The following is an 18,642-nucleotide window of genomic DNA, read 5'->3' as shown; positions in this document are numbered from 1 at the left end:
ATGACCTGACCTCCACAGTCACCTGACCTAAAGCCAATCCAGATGGTTTGGGATGAGATGGACCACAGAGTGAAGTCTAAAGGACCAACAAGTGCTCAGCATCTCTTGGAACTAATTCAAGACTGTTGGAAAACCATTTCAGGTTCTACCTCATGAAGCTCATCCAGAGACAACCAAGAATGTGCAATGCAGTAAACAAAGCAAAGGGTGACTATTTTGAAGAATCTAAAATATAACACATTTTGACTGATTTCACACTTTTTTGTTTACTCCGTGATTCCAAGTGTGTTCATTCATAGTTTTGATGCCTTCAGTGAGATTCTACAATGTAAATAGTCATGAAAATAAAGAAAAAGCATTAAATGAGAAGGTGTGTCCAATCTTTTGAATGTAGAAGTTTTAGACAGTTACTTCTCTGTTGTTAACTGTAATATTTTTCTGTCAATCTCCACATCCAGTTAGCAATGCCCGTTCCCAAGCAGTAACTGGCTTGACAGCAGTGACTGGGTTTCTGTTACTGGTGTTCATTGTGACCACTGTCTATACTTGGTGGAACAGGAAAAGAAGGGGGTAAGATGCTATCATTGTGTTCTGAACGTAACAGTTTCAATGTGTTTGCAGCCTGTTTAGATTCTATATATCAGAGTGAGTTTATATGTATAGGAATTAGAATTATAAACAAATTCTGAACATGTATTGTGCATACTGTTTGTTAAACTGCATCTATTCCACTAAACTACCACTACACCAGATCACAGATTGTTGAGTGCTCATCCAGACAGAGCTGACCAGTCATTTCTCATTCTGTTATCTCTCTGTTTTCCTGTGTTTCCTTATGTGCAGCTTCAAGCATGCTGCTGATAAAGAAGATAAAGAAGAAGATAAAGACATGAAGCAAACCAACTTTTGAAAATGCTGATGCTTGTGTGAATTTTACCTAATCTTCTTGTTCAAGCCATCCTCTTCTATTTATTACAAATCTGAAACTAAAGCACAAAAGTACTTTTTAGTCAGTTACTTATTATTACAGAACAGTGGATGCTGTACTGTAACAATTAGCTGAAGCATGAATGATTTTGGTTCTTTTCCTTGCTATAACCATATCCCCATGTTTTTTCTCAGCTGTATATCCAATTTAAATAATTAATAATAAATTCCTTTGTGCTTTGAGTTTGCTTTACATGAACTTTGCCAATGGAATTATCTGCCTTACATTATACCACAGCAGTAGTAGTAATATGATGCAAATAAAGAGTGAGAATTATTTTATCTTGTGATAATAATAACAGATAAATACCTTTAAATATAATTGATATATTGTGAAAATTGACTCTCTGCAATTGTGTTATCATAGTGCATTACATGATTCACCTAACGTTACTTTTTTTTTTTAATATTACACCATCTGCATGTTATCCCCACTATGACTCTGTAAATGTTCTGCTGTTGGCAACTATCTGCTTTATGGAACAAAGGTTCTGTTTTTACTAGAAGTCTTTTAAACCGATTTATTGCAGGGAAAATTTAGATCATTAAAAATTAATGTATAGCAATTGTTGCATTAACACTTTGTTCTTTATCAATTTCCCTGATATAACAAACAAGACGCTTGTAGATAATGTGACATTCCTGTGTCTTTCGGTCTTGCTTGAACAACATGAGAACTGCACCACAAATACGCTCACAATGACTGGATAAAAGTTTAAGCACATTTGCCTTTCAGTTTCTGTATCTGCTGTATGCATGCCTGTCAATCACCTTACTGCAGTAAACAATAAAACAAAAACATCATTCAAATGGTTTTCGTTTTTAGTTAAAGTCTGGAGCCTATCCCAGCTGACTCGGGTGAAGGCAGTGAACACACTGGACAGTCGCCAGTCTGTCGCAGGGCTACATATACAGACACACAATCACACTCACATTCACACCTACGGTCAGTTAGAGTAATCTGTGGGAGGAAGCCGGAGTATCTGGAGAAAACCCATGAATGCACAGGGAGAACATGCAAACTCCATGCAGAAAGATCCCGGGAAAGCCGGGACTCAAACCAGGGATCTTCTCGCTGCAAGGCAAAAGTGCTAACCACTACACCACTGTGCAGCCCACTGCTGAATCAAAAGTTTAGAAAAGTTAACATTTTTGCTTCTAAATAGTTTTTTTTTATTTGTTCTATGCTTTCACTTCAGAGTACAATGAGACATAAACATGAATAGTTTCCAACAAAAACTGGAAAAACTGGTGTGTGTGTGTGTGTGTGTGTGTGTGTGTGTGTGTGTGTGTGTGTGTGTGTGTGTGTGTGTGTGTGTGTGTGTGTGTGTGTGTGTGTGTGTGTGTGTGTCTGTGTCTGTGTCTGTGTCTGTGTATACACATAAACTGCATTTTACTCAAGCTGATTTTTTTAATATTATCTGACACAGAGAATTTGAAAAACAATCATGGCTCACTTGCCATCATGCATTTCTAGTGTTGCTTTCCTACTGTAATGAGCAGGTGCCTGAAACACCAACAGCACTGGCAGATATATGTTCTAGTTCTGTCATATTTTATTTGGCATTAGTAGTTCAATTAGTCAAATTTACTTGGTATTGCTGCACCACTTCAGCAGCATGCTTCTGGAATTGCCACTGACAGTTTTAAGTCCATAGAAACAGTGAAATGAATGTTTTCTTGTATTTGATTTATCATTGATGAGAACCGGCCTGACATGCTTATTACAGTGTACAATGAGACATTAACATGCATAATTCAAATCTGGGATGTTGCATATAGAAGTATACATGTGTGTTCCATTAATAAAAGTATAAAATTTGTTTTATGATGATGTGTCGATAAGAGCTGACTGATATCCCATAATGAATACAAAGATTAATTATTAATTAGGGGTGTATACTACGATTGTATGGCTGATTGCCCTCAGCTTCTTTTTGTGCTGAGGGCAATGTTTCTCACACATATATATTAAGAGGTTACAGAAAAAAGGTCTTCTTCCAGTGGATTGCCGCAAACCAGAAAAAAAGCAGATTTTCACTGAAAACAAAGTCCTTGGCCATGCTGTTGCTTGGACTCGTACTCGGTCTCATTGCCAGCTCTCCCTGCACTGCTGCTCCGGTGCAAGACTCCCTTTCCACTGGGTCCACCAGGAACAAGCTGCTGCTCATCTCCTTCGATGGCTTCCGCTGGGACTATGACAGAGATGTTGATACCCCTAACCTGGATAAGATGGCCTGGGATGGTGTGAAGGCACTGTATGCCACTCCAGCTTTCCTCACCATTACCAGCCCTTCTCACTTCACAATGCTGACAGGTAAAACATAACATTAACATGTGACCCTACTGAAAGCATTATAGTGTAATTTATAAGTGCTAGATGTATTCTTGGACATTTTCATACAGTCAAAATAACATCTGTGTTTGTTTATCTAAGTGTTAACTGGACAGTAGTAAAAGATATGATGGGTGCACATGGATATGGGTCCTCTTATCATACCAATAGAGTACATGCACTGACCAATAAGTTTAGAATTTTAAATGTGACATGTACGGTATTCCTCGCTGCAACCTGGTATTAGTTTCTATTTGTCGGTCCACCAAAGTCTTGTTTATACACACTGTAGCTTAAAGTTTCATAGAGGTGTAGTTTGGAAATACAGTGCAGAGCAAAAGTATTTGCATCTACAGAGATCTTTTTTATTGCCTATTTCTCACATTTAAATATTTCCAGATCACTCAACTAACATTTCTATTTATTGAATATTAGACAGAGAAAACCCACAAAACACAAAATGCGGTTTTTAAATTATGGCTTATTGAAGAATTACTGAAAACATATATCACCCCCATGAAAAAGTAATTCCTCCTGTTTCCTTGGTTATCTTTGCATTACATTAAAATGTGTTTGATGATCTGAAACATCATAAAAGTGAGAAAAACTGAAAGAAGTGTAACAAATATTCAAAAATAGAAGATATATGTAGGGAGGCAAATATTTTTGCACGGCATTGTGCTAATGAAAATAGCATTAACAATATATGCAAAGTATCTAATTGAATGTTAGGCACGTGTCTGTGTCTGTCTTTATTGCATATGTAGCAGACAACACTTACTCAGCACCATACACCAAATGAATTACAGATGAAGGCAATACATTTTATTACCCTCATAAACCACCTGGAGATCATTCTGTCTCAACAGGGATTGTTTAATAAATACCAGGATACTTGTGTTCCCACTCTTTAAAAAGGAGCATCACTTGTGGCTACTATAAGTTTTAGGGATGATGATCAGCTTTACTGCTCTACATGCTGCTATTTCTGTAATACAGTGTTAGTGTCTGTTGCTTCTGTGTGTTCGAAAACTTTGCTCAGACGCAGAACAAACTGACTCCTCTGTAACTGCTTTTGTGAGTATATGTGAGCGTAAACAGCAATATAGCAGTTAACAGATGTAAACACCTACATGTTTACACACAAAACACAAGCAAAATTGATTTTCAGCGTATGGGACCTTTAATGGGGTTTTCGATAAATGCTTTTAAACTTCCACACACATTTCAAAAAGCAACACAAGTAATAATGCACAGAGTGATTTAAAATTAGCTGTTTATGGCGATGAATACACTCACAAATTAACTTTGTATATTTAACTGCCTGCAAGATGTATTATTTCAAAAGAATACATCACAAACTTTAAAGTCATAGTTCTTCATGAAAATGTTGTTGAATTTGCCAGTAACTGCCTACAGCTTGTGGTTTTCTGCCCTAATAGTGTATCGTATAATGACATAACAAAAACTGTCCACTCAAGCCAGAACGGATGTAAGATATGAAGTTTCATTTGTGGAACAATTCACAAAGTTTCTAAAGAAACCAAGTAAAGCTGAATGTTGGCAAAATGTTTTCAAAATGATGCAGAAGACATCGAGCATATCTACACTAGATGGTATGCACAACCTGCAGTGTGGAACTTTTGTCGTCCCCTTCTGGTAGTGAGAGTAATTTACAAAGTCACACACACGTTGACATAAGCATGATGATGTATATCTCACCATCAATCACTGTCCCTTTGCACCTGTATGCCTTCTTCCATTCCTTCCTTCCTCTGAGATTCTTTTTTCATCAGGAGCATCAGAAACGTTTTAGGTCTTTCTGTCATAGATTCCATTGTACCCCTAGTAAATGTAGCCTATTCTGTCTTCATCATTACAGTTGCTTTCACTCTGGCAAACCAATCATTGCTGACTGGCATGAATCGTATCACTACCTGAGTGCCAGGAGTGTTACCACAGTAACCAGGTTTAAAACACCAGCGTACTCACAAATGGTCCTATTCATTCAACCACATCAGTTTGTCTTATGTGATTGTTTTTTTGTTTTTTTCTTTACTTTAGGACGCTACATTGAGAACCACGGAGTAATCCACAACATGTGGTTCAACACTACCACTCAGGAGAAGAAGCAGTACTACATGAGCCAGTTTGTTGATTCCTACTGGGACAACGGCAGCTTACCCATCTGGATAACAGCACAGAGACAGGTTTTTAGAGCCAGCTATCGAATTACTACCTGCCTACCTCAAAAATCTCCCGTTATATGGGCTAAGATCAATTTCATGTGGAATAGCAATCACTGAATTACTGTCTTCCATCTTTTTCTATCTTGTACAGTCTTTTATGTGTTTTCCTTTTTTTGTCTTCTTTCAGGGCCTCAAAGCAGGCTCTCTGCATTTCCCTGGCACAGCAGCCACCTATAAAGGGGAGACTGTCATGGTTAGACAAGTGGAACCTCGTTTCTATGGTCATTCTAATGAGTCAGAATGGAGGTTAAACATCGACAAGGTGATCGGTGAGTGGTTCCACCAGCAAGACCTGGACTTTGTCTCCTTGTACTTTGGAGAACCAGACCTGATTGGGCACACATATGGACCAGATTCCCCAGAACGCAAGGAAATGGTTCGGCAAGTGGATCGGACTGTGGGCTACATCCGGGACAAGATCCAGGACCACGGCCTTACCGATCGGCTCAACATTATTATGACTGCTGACCACGGGATGACTACAGTTCTACAGAGTGGACAAGTGGAAGAGATCATCCTGTCCAAGATCCCTGGCTTCAGCTTCCAGGATATCCAGTTTCAGTTGTTGGATTATGGTCCTCTTGGAATGCTGCTTCCTAAAGAGGGGATGCTGGAGAAGGTTTATCAGGCTCTGAAAGGAAGTCACCCTCACCTTCATGTGTATAAAAAAGAGGACATGCCAGAAAGGCTGCACTACAGTAAACATCCAAGACTCCTACCCATCATCCTCATCGCTGATCCTGGATACATTGTCAATGGGGTGAGAGAACGTACAGCATTTAGGCCATTTCAGTAGGATGTGATTACCTTCTGTGGAGCCCTATTTGTTTGTGTGTGTACATAACTGCCGAAAGCTTCTATGGGCAGCAGTTATGCAGTGACTAGCACTGTCACCTGACAGGTTTGAATCTTGGCCTGGGGTCTTTCTGTGTGGAGTTTGCATGTGCAGGTGCTCCAGCTTCCCCCAACAGTCCAAAAACATGCTTATGTAAATTTGTGGCCATAGTGTGGTGTGAATGTGAGTGTACTTGGCTCTCTCTCCAACCACTACTGGGTGGCCTGTGGATTTAACTTAAAAACAGTAAAGCAGATGACACTTAATCGAATGTCTCAGGAAATGCCTGATTGAGGATAATTGTTGTTGGTGATTGTATTTTAAAGAAATGCTATACTGATGTGGTTAGTTATACACATACGATAACATTCTCAAAAATACAGTGGTAACTGTGACTGGCTCTCCAAGATATACAGAACAGCAATGGTTACAGACTCCCCCTGTAATTAATTCACTGAAGAAATGGAGAAAATACATAAGAAAGAAAGTTAAAGATGAACTGAATGATACTCTTACTTGTTTTTGTTTTTTTTCAAATTTTCTATTGATATGTGATAATATCATTATGGTGAATTGTTTTGGCCACACTCTTCATGTAGTGAAACTCTGATATAACAGCCCAGCTCTGTCCTAACATTTCCTGTTTGTTACCTTACTGTGCTCTATCAAATACAGACAATGCAACCTCCTAAATTACTATATGATGATGTTTTTCATGAAACATGTCTGTGTTTATAGTTTTTCCCTGTGCACTTCAACAAAGGAGAGCATGGATTCGACAATGAAGAAATGGACATGAAAGCCTTCTTCAGGGCGGTGGGACCTGACTTTCAGCGTGACCTGATGGTAGGTCCCTTTGATCTTGTTGACTTGTACCCACTGATGTGCCACCTGCTGGGGATAACGCCAGAGATCCATGATGGACACCTGGACAAGTCCAAAGACATGTTGGGCCCCACAACAACCACAGGAGGAAACAATGGTGGTAAGCCTACACCCACTAGTGCTATTAATTCTCTGCTGAACAATCAGTGAATCAAAATGTGAAAGGTATCTGTTGCTGACTCTGACAAAAAGCACCACTGAGAGAAGATTAGTAGCGAATACCATATTCATTAATATCTTACTGGGCTCATACGAAAAAAAAGTCTCTGCACATTCTTCACACTCCCATATTTCTGGACTAATAAAGCATGTGAATGAGAGTTCTTTAGTTTTAACAATGACAAGACTTCTTATGCATGAAAAGCAATAAAAAAGATTCCATAACAAACTGTGGACACTGCTGTCATGGGGTGCATGAATATTTCACCACAATTTGACACAATATACAACAGAAGTAAATTAACCCTGTGCCATTTCATTTAAATGTCTAACGATTCAAATCTCTATCAGATCTTACTAACTGCACTATTTCCACACTGATGAGTAGAGTATTTCCTCTCACAAACAATCAAAAACATTTTTTTTTACAAAGACTAAAATGAAAATCAAGGCCCCAAGATAAATGTGATCGCTAAAAGCAAAACTAAATGCACTTGTGATTTCCAGTTTGCTGCATGAACATAGTTATAAAATGAGTTGTGAACACCAGAAATTTCTTTGTTTTGAGCCAATGGTCCATGTCTATCTGTATGTCTATATCATGGCTCCACATGGAAAACAAATTTTAGAGGAACTGAACTGTCTGACTGTGTGCTTCACAAAGATGGAAGCATACAGGAACAATGAAGACCAACAGAGAATCAGTGGAAACACAGTTGCAGCATTAATCAGAGTTGCAGTGGTGGCACTCCTAAAGTGATACCAGACAGTGCACGATTTGTACAACCTAGCTTTGAAAAAGTAAGTGCATCATATGAACTTGTTTGGCTCAGATGGGGTTTAGCATCAGAGCAGGGAAAGAGCAACACAACCCATCTAGCACCTGAAAACATGCATCTGAACAGAATTTTGGTATCCTGCATACCAAGGAGGATTAAGTCTGTTGGAGCTTGATTTAATCTCCATATAAAATCACCCATATGAATGAAGTTTTAAACTGCATGTCAATCACTGGACAAACAACAGCTCAGTGAACAACTTCATTTGCTAATCTAGAATGTGAGATGCAGCTGATATCTCCAGAAAAAGCACGCAGTTGGACCACGATGATATTTGGGATGTGAGGTCAAAATACCACTCTTTTTGTGATAGTTGGATATGATACATAATTTAGGTTTTTTTACCTACATGTCTCCTGTGCCGAATAGCCATAGATAGCACAGCTACACTTACCAACAGTCTCCGCCTCACAAGGGCAACACTTATTACTGGGCTCTTTCATGTGGTTTTATAACAGACATACTGGACATTGTGTTTGCACTTTGAATCTTTCATCTGTTCAAGTTAAAATGATCCCTTGCGATAACAATTATATCATACTGAAAATGGGACTACATTTAAGGTGGATTTGCTATTCACTGTGTCCCTGAACTGTATCATACTGACAAGATAAGAGCCTTCAATCTCGTCCAGTGATAGCCAGCATGATGCTGACATTACAGAGTTTGTCGTACTTTGCCTTACAGCTGTAAAGTCATATCTTATAAGTAATTACTGTATCTTTTTGTAAATACGTAACACAACATGTTTTTTTTTTTTTGTGGTTGTTTTGGGCTTTTTTGTGAATGTGTGTTGCCTTCTTGAAGTATGTTAAGCTGAATACCACCTTGTGCATGTTTATCTGCAGATCCAGGGAAGAATACTCACATGGAGGTGATGATTGGTCTTTCAGCAGTGACGGGATTTCTTGTCCTTGTGTTCATGTTTACCATTTCTTACCACATGTGCAAAGGGAAAAAAGCATAAAAATGTTAATGTTTATCCTGAAAGAAAAAAAAAGTCAGAAGAAAAAAAGCCGTCAAAGGTTTGTTTAAATTTTTAACATACAGTATTGATTGTACAAAGCATGCCTGCTGCAATAATAATAAGAAGAAGAATAACTATATAGCACTTTTCAAAAACAATTTTGCCAAGTGCTTTACAGGTATATAAATTAAAAAAAAAATACAATGAAGATTGAAGAAAAACTAAATGAATAAAAGCTGAATCGATCATTTCTACTACGACAGTTTATAAAATGACAAATTAATTCTTTGCAATATTCACTTTGTTAAGCTGAGAATGAATGCAGAAGAACTATGTTTTCATATAAGAAAATAAAAGTTGTGTTTGTGTGTTTTGTGAACTTGAAACAATAAATTATATTCTGCAAGTAAAGAATAGTGTGCTGGTGGTGAATTCCTTCTCTCTCATAAAGGCTGACCATATTAAAAAAAAAAATATTTGAGCAAGCTCATCTCAAAATGCAGTCAGCAGTTACATCATGGTGTAGATTAGCTTAATACTATCAATTAGTAGGCAAATTAACTTAAGCTACTGATATGATATGTAACATTAGCTGGACATCAATATTTTGTGAATATCTCTTTAATGTGTAAAATATATTAGGAGTTATCTTAAGCTAATAACTTTTCTCTGGTAAGTCGCTGACCTTTTCCAAGATGACTCTGACCTGGTGCCTGGGTGCTTGACATGATGTTACTTTCAAGGTTGTCCTGGTGCACTTTCGTAAGTAATTAATGTAGTATTAACCCATATCAAAGAGTAGATACTGAACAAGATAATTATCTGGAGTTTACCTTAGTACAGAACTCTGCTGTGAAGGTGGAAACATGCAGCGGTGGTGTGTTTGCAACAATTAAAAAAAAGAAGAAGAAAAAAGAAACCCAGTGGTGGCTGGGATTTAGGAATGGCACCCCCGCTCCTAAATGCATGTAGAGGAAACACTGCCCCCTTCTCAAATCAAAATAATTTTTTGGCATATTTCCCCCGCTTAAATGTTCAAGACCATTAAACAAACTTATTAGACAATTAGACAAAGATAACCAAAGCAAATACAAAATGCCACTTTTAAATGATGATTTAATGTTTTAAGGGAAAAAAGTCATCCAATCCCACCTGGCCCCATGCGAAAAAGTAATTGCCCCCCTTGTGAAATCAAAATTAACTGTGGATAATCACATTTTCTGGAAAGTGAGTTCAATTTCTCTGACCACACTATAGCCTGATTACCTCCAGACCTGTTCAATCAAGAAATCACTTAAATTGAACCTGACAAAATGAAGATGGCCAAACGATCTCAAAAGGCTGCAACAAAATTTCATCATCCAAAGAAATTCAAAAACAGATTAGAAATAAAATAATTGACATCTATCAGTCTAAAGCTTTAGGACTCCAGCGAATCACGGTGAGAGCCATTATCCACAAATGGAGAAAACATGGAACAGTGGTGAACCTTCCCAGGAGTGGCCAGCCTACCAAAATTACCCCAAGAGCACAGCAACAACTCATCCAGGAGGTCACAAAGGAACCCAGTGTAAAGAACTGCAGGCCTCCCTTGCTTCAATAAAGATCAGTGCTCATGACTCAACAATAAGGAAGAGACAATAATAATTCATCCATGGAAGAGTTCCAAGGCCAAAATCACTGCTGACCAAAAAGACCATAGAGATAAACAAACATCTGAATGATCCCCAAGACTTCTGGAAGAATATTGTATGGACTGACGAGACAAAAGTTGAACTTCTTAGAAGGTGTGTGTTACATCTGGCGTAAAAGTATCACAGCATTTCAGAAAAGGAACGTCATTCCAGCAGTCAAACGTGGAGGTGGTAGTGTGATGGTCTGGGGCTGCTTTGCTGCTACAGGACCTGGACGACTTGCTGTGATTGATGGAACCATGAATTCTTCTCTCTACCTGAAAATCCTGAAGGAGAACATTCGACCATCAGTTCATGACCTCAAGCTGAAGCGTAGCTACTTGGGTTCTGCAGCAGGACAATGATCCAAAACACACCAGCAAGTCGATTTCTGAATGGCTTTTAAAAAAAAAGACAAAATGAAGGTTTTGGAGTGGCCAAGTCTAAGTCCGAACTTGAATCTGATTGGACTGCTGTGGCATGACCTTTGAAATGTTGTTCATGCTCAAAAACCCTCAAGTTTCTGCTGAATTAAAACAATTCTGCAAAGAAAAGGTAGCCAAAATATCTCCACAGAGATGTGAAAGACTCATTGTCTGTTATAGAAAACGCTTTGTTTCAGTTGTTGCTGATGAGTGTGTCCCAACCAGTTATTAGGTTTAGGGCAATTACTTTGTCATACAGGGTCCGGTTGCTTTGAAGATTTTTTTTTCTCTTAATAAATAAAATCATCATTTAAAAACGCCATGTTGTGTTTACTTTGGTTATATTTGTCTGATATTTAAATTTTTTGATTATCTTAAACATTAAAGTGAGGGAAATATGAAGAAAAAAAGAATTTGAGAAGGCGCATACACACGCGCGCGTCTACAAACACCGCCATCTTGTGGCTGCACCCGAGTAGTACCGTTTAGGACAATAATAACAGCGCAAGGAGGAAGGAAATTAGAACCTTTCAAGTGTAGGCTGTGGTATGGTTAAAGCTGCTGCTGGACTCCCACCACTGGCTGAACAGTTTACACGGACTGACTCGACATTGTTCATCCTACAGCCACCTCCGGGTTACGACCAGCAAGATGTGCCTTACCAACGGTTATTTGCATGCAGTCGTCAGGAAGGAAACCGTCTGTGCACCGAATATAACTCCCACCAATGGTAGGCCTGTTCTGGGGTGACAGAATCATTTTGGGGCTTTATAGGGAAACAGTTTGCATCCGAGCGCAGTCTGTGTTTACATCGCGAGTGGGGACAAAATGGAGGGTAATAAGCTGTTTAGTTGCCTGGTGTGAATGAAGCTGTGCTGAGCGCGGAGCGATCAAGGTCTGCGGGATGTTTTTGTTGCACACAGAGAATTTAAGAGAAAAAAATGAGTAATGCATTAGAAGTAAAGTGTCAGTGATGAGAGCCATGTAGTCACTCAGCAAGCAAATAACTGGTTAATAACGACTTTCAACTAAACAAAAGCACTGCATGTGTCCCTTGTGCACAGTGTAAACAGTGTGTTATTGTGGGAAACGCCTACAGGCCCTAAAAAGCATTAAGAGGACAGAGGACCAGAAACCACAGAATGACCGACTTGGGGGGTGCAGCAAGTGCTCCGGGCGCCCCCTCCTCTTCCTCCGCAGCGGCAGCAACAGCGGGGACCCCCCTGAGCTTCAGTGCGGGCAGAGGACTCCCAGGCCGGGTCAGGAGCTTGGCCTCCCCTGCTCCACCTGGAAGGCTGACGTCCCTCAGAACCAGGGACCTGACCCTGGGAGGAGCCCTCAAAAAGACAAAGGTATTTAATGACACAGAGTCCAAACATAACCACACAGACCATAATACACACTCTCTCCCACTGTTGATTCACACTCACCACTTAACCTACCAGGCAAACATTCAACCCTGCGTAGAGCATTATGAATATTTATTACATTTAAAAAAAATTCAGTTCAATATCAGTTTCTTTCACAAATATGGGATTCAGTTCAATAGACATAAATGCTGTACATTGCCAGAACTTCTGATATCAGTTTCTGACTATCTTCATATAGTATGTGCAATATCATTTTCTACATGCAGAGGAATCTGTACAATATCACTAGATTTGTTTTTTTTGTTTTCTACCAATGTTCCCTACACACTTGGACTAGCACCTTTGCTGCTGTGGGATTAAAATCATGTGTGTGGGCTGTTTGTGGAAGTTGAAGAAAACCCATCCAGGTACATGAAAGACTCCTCCAATCAAGGGCGCTACTGACCAGCAGGTTTAAACCCAGACTTCTTGCTGTCTGGAGACACTGCTCACCACCGCACAACTGTGCTGCCCTAATATTCTTATAGCTTGCATACTTAGATCCCCTATCTGCCCATGCTGTATTTGTCTAAGCACACTCGTAATGCTATTAAACCTGTTTCTCTTCCACATTCCACATAGGATCCTCAGCTGTATTTCATCATCTTAGTACTTGTACTCTGTGCAGTGACAATAAAGCTGAATGTAATGTAACTCAGTCTAATTTAAAATGTAAAACATAGGGAAGCAAGATGAACTCATGTCAAAGAGACGTCTGTAAAGATTTTATTTCTGTCAAGGTGCCTACAGATTTTGAGTGCCTTAAAAAGAAAACATGGACATAGTAATTTTCTCTAATCCTTACTGGATTAAAATGACGATGAATCTCCACATTCAGATAACACGTTTGCCACATTCAGGTCAAGTTCAGCTTCCTCATCTCAGTTAGAGACTCATTTGTTGTGATTACAGGTACTAATAGCATGGTCAGTGTTTAAAAGCATGACAAAACGGAAGATCTGTATATCACAAACATGTGAATAAGGTTAATGTAATGTTATATTTTATCTGATAGGTTGAAAAGCATTCATACCTTATTACATATGCCATGTATCCACAGCATCTTTGTTCTGCATCCCCATAAAGCAAAACCGAGTATTAACAGTAACTACATAGTGACTCTGTGTTTTCTTTTTTTCCAAAGAAAACCTTTGAACCTAATGTCCACGCTGTCAGGAAGAGTAAAGAGGAGTGAGTAACCTTCAATAAGATGTCTCCTGTTTAACAATGATAATATTAAGCGCTACATGTTTCCAGTGTTTGATCATGACCACCATGTTTCACTAGGTTAAAGGAAGAAATCCACATGGTTCCTAAAAAGGAGAGAAGAAGAGAGAGGGATGAGAGGAGGAGAGAGAACAGAAGGAGGAAGAAAGAGAAGCCTCAGACCATCCAGTCTCATTCCATCTTTGAACAGGGTCCTGCCGACACTCTACGCAAAACAGGTGCACAACGTGGCACATCTTTAATATCCTTTCTTTTCTTCATTGGAATGTAAACAAGCACACCAGAGGTCTCGTCACCGAGAATTTTCTTCTTCTTTGCACCACCGATGCTTCTCCCTACAGGGTGGCGTAGTGCTGTAGATGTGCAGGACTCTACCACCTCACCTGTCTGCAAACTGGTGAAGAAAGAGAGGAAAGAGTCAAAGGACGACGAAGATGAAAATGAGATACTCAGTATACTACAAAGAGATGACGTGAGTACTTCCTTCTTCATCTCTGTGAGCTTTTAAGGTCAGATTTCACAGATTTTCTAATCAGTCGTACAGCAGTAATTAGGTGCCAATAGTCCAGTGCCTAGTTGCTGTAATTTCTCATGTTTGTACTGGCTGTGTCTTTCTAATATATTATAAAACAGAAATAAGTACACCTCATGTCAAGTGTGTCCAAATGATATCACCTTAGAGTAGTTAGATTTTTTTCTAAATTCTTCTCTAATGTAAAATTTAAAAAAGAACATTTTAGAGTTTACTTCATCAAAATTACAGGCAAATAAATTCAGCAAACATGCTAAAATTTTAATATTTAACATTTGTGTGTCCATCATTTCAGAAGACAAGCACTGTGGCTCAGATTAGTGCTGCTATGACTTGTTCTACACCTCCAGATTACTGCTGCAGCTGTGTTTTAAGTGGTTTGTAGTTGGTCGCTGATCTTTGTGTCCTCTTTCATTGTTGTGAAGTCTAACTATCAGATACGATATTTTCTGTTGCAATCGTAGGTAGAATGTAGGTCCAAAACCAATAAAGTAGTTCAGACAACTTACTCTACGGGACTAACTCAGATCAGAAATAATGCAATTGAGAGGTTAGATAATTTTGGTATTTAAATAATATTACACAGGGTTGTACTCCCTACTGTATGTTTTGTCATGGTCACCTGACCAGATTTTTGACAATAATAAATCTGTCACTTGTGAGATACAGCATACTTTTTTTTTGCCAGAAATTGATAACACAACACTTGATGTCGTACATTATGAATGCTCTGTATTTTTTTCTATTGTCAAACTGACAAGGGGTAGCATTATTTTTCATTTGTGTATTAAGTCTATTGACTGCTCCCTCTCTTTGGATGAAAGAAAAGTTGATCTATTGGACAGTTTCATGTGTTTCACATCAGGTGAGTCAAACGTGGCTGTTTGCTCTTATCTGCCAGCCACACCAGTATAGTCACAGCTTATTAGGCTCTGATCATTTGGACAATGTTTAACTGCACTGCATAAGTTTATAGTGCTCCACCTGTGAGTCAGTGAAGTTTAATCATCATTTATAATAACGATAGTCACTGTCATTTCATTTTTGGTTCATAACTAATGCTATATTATGTGTCCCTACAGTTTATTGATGATCCAGGTCTGAGGAATGATGCCAAACTGAAGCCGATCCAGCTGCCCCTGTGTCAGTCCAGCAGCTTCACCAAGTGTCAGACGCTGACCACCAAGACATGTGAGAAAACCACCTCTGACTACTGACACTGCTGCTGACAACACTAACCCAGTGCTGGCACAATGCTTGTGTCAGGCCATGCCCTCTGCCAGTAATTCATATATACCTAAATGCTGTACAGATGGTGGCTGAGGGCTAGAGGGAGCTGCATTTCTAAAATTTGGCAGCAGTGTGTTAATGAGGATACAGGACTGAGGGATTTTGTGTTCAGACTCAATGAGCAGCTACTGTTTGATTGATGCAAGTGTCTTTTAAACATTTGACAATAAAATGACTTCCTTACCTGCCTAAACTACTGCAGACCCCATGTAGGTGTGGTCAAAAATGTTTGTGGATGTCACTTTGACAGGTTTAGAGAACCCCCCTCTGTTCAGGCCTCCGTCCTGTGGAGTTATGAGTAAAGCGAGCCACAGCAGGAATGAGATGCCCACACCAGATAAGTGCTCCTTGGGTGAACTGCTGCAGGATCTCAGCCTGTCTGGCAGAGAGGAGCTTTTCTTCATGCAGTTACCCGACTGTATGCCGGGCAAAGCATCTGGACTGAAGGTCGACTCTGCTCAGGGATCTGCAGTAGAGAAACCTGCCAAGAAGGAAGGCAAGCTTGAAGACAAGAGGACTACCGGTACATACTATCAAGCACAAGTGAGTTATCTATATAAATGTGTATAAAACATATCCAGAATAGCTGCCAATCCAACTCATGAAGTGTCTGCCTTTGTGCACTTCTGAGCATCTTTGATCAGTTATTTCCAAATACTTAAATTGTGTTAGTCCTGATGATGTTACTTCCCTCCAGTGGTACATCTCCATGACCATTCACAGAATTAAACATTCATCTTAAAATTCACAGCTATTTCAGGTTATGACAACATATCACATGTTGACCTTTTCAATCATAAAATGCTGTACTAATCAGCCCTTTCTTACAAGTTGTGTGTCTCCGGTCAGGATCCTGTGTCGAAGGAGGGCTGTCCTGTGCTCTCACAATTCCCTGAAGGATTTCTGGGTAAACTGCAAATCAGGAAGTCTGGAAAGGTGGAGCTGAAGCTGGGTGACATTGTCATGGATGTCTCAGAGGGCGCTGCATTCTCTTTTCTGCAGGTACTGTATCACATTATAACACATTATATATACTGCCTGATGCATATATATATATATATATATATATATATATATATATATACACATATATACACACACACATATATATATATTAATGTATATGTATATATATCTCACTGGGTGGTATACTGTCACTGACTGGTATACCTGTAAAACATGCAAAGTCACAGCCTTTCAGACAGCCACAGGGATCCAGTGTGTTTTTCTGTGTGTGATATGTGTGACTAACATGCAGCTGTAGTAGTATGAATACCTCGACTTGCACATGCGCTCTCTGCCTTCAGTGGCTATCAGTCATGTGGACACCATTAAGTGGCCGGAACAGACTTTCATTTTTGCAATAACCCCTTTTAAAAACTATTGGAGTAGTAGACTAGCAGCACTGTGCCATACTGCGGAAGACTGCCACCTCTGTATCAGTATGTGAAAGGTAACAGAGAAACTTTCTCTCCATCTTCTTTCCGCAGCAACTGGTATCTGTGCGTCTGTCTGAGGGGCGAACTGGAGACATGATGGTGTTGGGAAACGTACACCACAAACTGGTCTTATCTCCTGATTTCCAGGCTTTACTGAGACAAGCCTCAACACAGCAGCCACAGGGCCCTTCATCTTAAATCTGCTACACTGGAGCTGAGCAGAGATGAATGTTACAGACTCTGTAACACAAGGAAAGATTTGCTTGATCCAAAGGGATGTGTTGTTTGGTTACCACACAATCTGATCACTGTGGAGGGGGTAAAATCACACTGTTGCTTCTCTGCTATGAGGGTTTTAGGGCAGCTATAAATGTTACTATCGAGGTAATTTACTTTTATATTTTTTCTGTGAAATCTTAGAAACAATGTTTTTCAGAATTGTACTGTGACAAATATATGTTGATCCACATGGACTGTCATTTGCTGTTACCTGAGCACACGTCAGTGGAAGAACGACTTGTTACTGGGAGAACACAGCCACTTCCACACCCACCAGCAGTGCTAAGTACTACAATGATGTACCTAATGACAATGGAATTTGTAACATTTGTATTTAGTAAATGTAAATGCAGTTGTAGTCGTACTATCTTTTTGTTTGTTTTTTTATTTTTGTCTCTTCATCACACAGCAAATCTGCCAGAAACTTAGGTGTCATGATTGACGACCAACTAACCTTCAAAGCTCATATGGAGCTCTCTGTTGAAGATCAGACCCTTAGTGTGTGAACATGCGGCACAGCTCCTGGTCCAGGCTTATTGGTAGGCCTCCCTACATGCACGGTCAAACCTCTGCAGATGATGCAGAATGCAGCAGCACGTCTGGTTCTCAACCAGCCAAAAACAGCTCACGTCCCCCCACTGTTCAGTTTGGGGTCACCCCGGGAATTCTCACATTTATCCATGTGCTAACATACCTGCACAAGGGTTTTCTAATCATCAATGAGCCTTTCAACACCATTAGCTAACACAATGTAGCATTAGAACACAGGAAATGTTCCTCTGTACCCCTATAGAGATATTCCATTAAAAAATCAACTGTTTCCAACTAGAATAGTCATTTACCACATTAACAATGTATAGACTGGATTTCTGATTCATTTAATGTTAACTGAAAAAAAACACGAATGGCTTTTTTCATAAATAAGGACGTTTCCATAGACTGTATATACAGTGGACGTAGCATCTGGCTCCAGAATTGAAGCCAACCCGGAAGTGTCAAAAACTTGCAATATCACGCTGTCCGCTAGGGTTGGCTCCAAAAAGCTTTTTCTCCATAGACCCCAATTCATTTTTGGAGAAAATAAAATTTGATAGACTGATTTTCTACAGCTC

At 39.4% G+C, this 18,642-nt stretch overlaps 2 protein-coding genes across 4 annotated transcripts; both read left to right on the top strand.

The window, feature by feature from the left end:
• The first annotated feature begins 3,048 nt into the window (after nucleotides 1-3,048).
• On the top strand, nucleotides 3,049-9,256 carry LOC110963168 (ectonucleotide pyrophosphatase/phosphodiesterase family member 7-like). Its single transcript, XM_051939999.1, has 5 exons — nucleotides 3,049-3,304; nucleotides 5,387-5,532; nucleotides 5,699-6,331; nucleotides 7,145-7,388; nucleotides 9,144-9,256. The coding sequence occupies exons 1-5, from the start codon at nucleotides 3,049-3,051 to the stop codon at nucleotides 9,254-9,256; spliced, it is 1,392 nt and encodes a 463-aa protein (XP_051795959.1).
• A 2,558-nt stretch (nucleotides 9,257-11,814) lies between these two features.
• Nucleotides 11,815-17,894, top strand: zgc:171971 (uncharacterized protein LOC569690 homolog). Of its 3 annotated transcripts, none has more exons than XM_022211390.2 (9): nucleotides 11,815-12,084; nucleotides 12,419-12,706; nucleotides 13,908-13,954; nucleotides 14,051-14,208; nucleotides 14,332-14,462; nucleotides 15,605-15,713; nucleotides 16,063-16,355; nucleotides 16,644-16,814; nucleotides 17,303-17,894. In XM_022211390.2, the coding sequence occupies exons 2-9, from the start codon at nucleotides 12,497-12,499 to the stop codon at nucleotides 17,447-17,449; spliced, it is 1,266 nt and encodes a 421-aa protein (XP_022067082.2). In that variant the 5' UTR covers nucleotides 11,815-12,084; nucleotides 12,419-12,496; the 3' UTR covers nucleotides 17,450-17,894. The 3 variants fall into 3 exon arrangements, with proteins under 3 accessions (XP_022067082.2, XP_022067081.2, XP_022067083.2); XM_022211389.2 differs by having other exon boundaries at nucleotides 11,816-12,084; nucleotides 12,454-12,706; XM_022211391.2 differs by having other exon boundaries at nucleotides 11,817-12,084; nucleotides 12,454-12,706; nucleotides 16,662-16,814.
• The last annotated feature ends 748 nt before the right edge of the window (nucleotides 17,895-18,642 follow it).

The sequence above is a fragment of the Acanthochromis polyacanthus genome, chromosome 19 (assembly GCF_021347895.1).
Source record: "Acanthochromis polyacanthus isolate Apoly-LR-REF ecotype Palm Island chromosome 19, KAUST_Apoly_ChrSc, whole genome shotgun sequence".
NCBI classification, from domain to species: Eukaryota; Metazoa; Chordata; class Actinopteri; family Pomacentridae; genus Acanthochromis; species Acanthochromis polyacanthus.
Note: the sequence above shows the minus strand (reverse complement) of the source record. Positions and strands in the feature narration are given on the sequence as shown.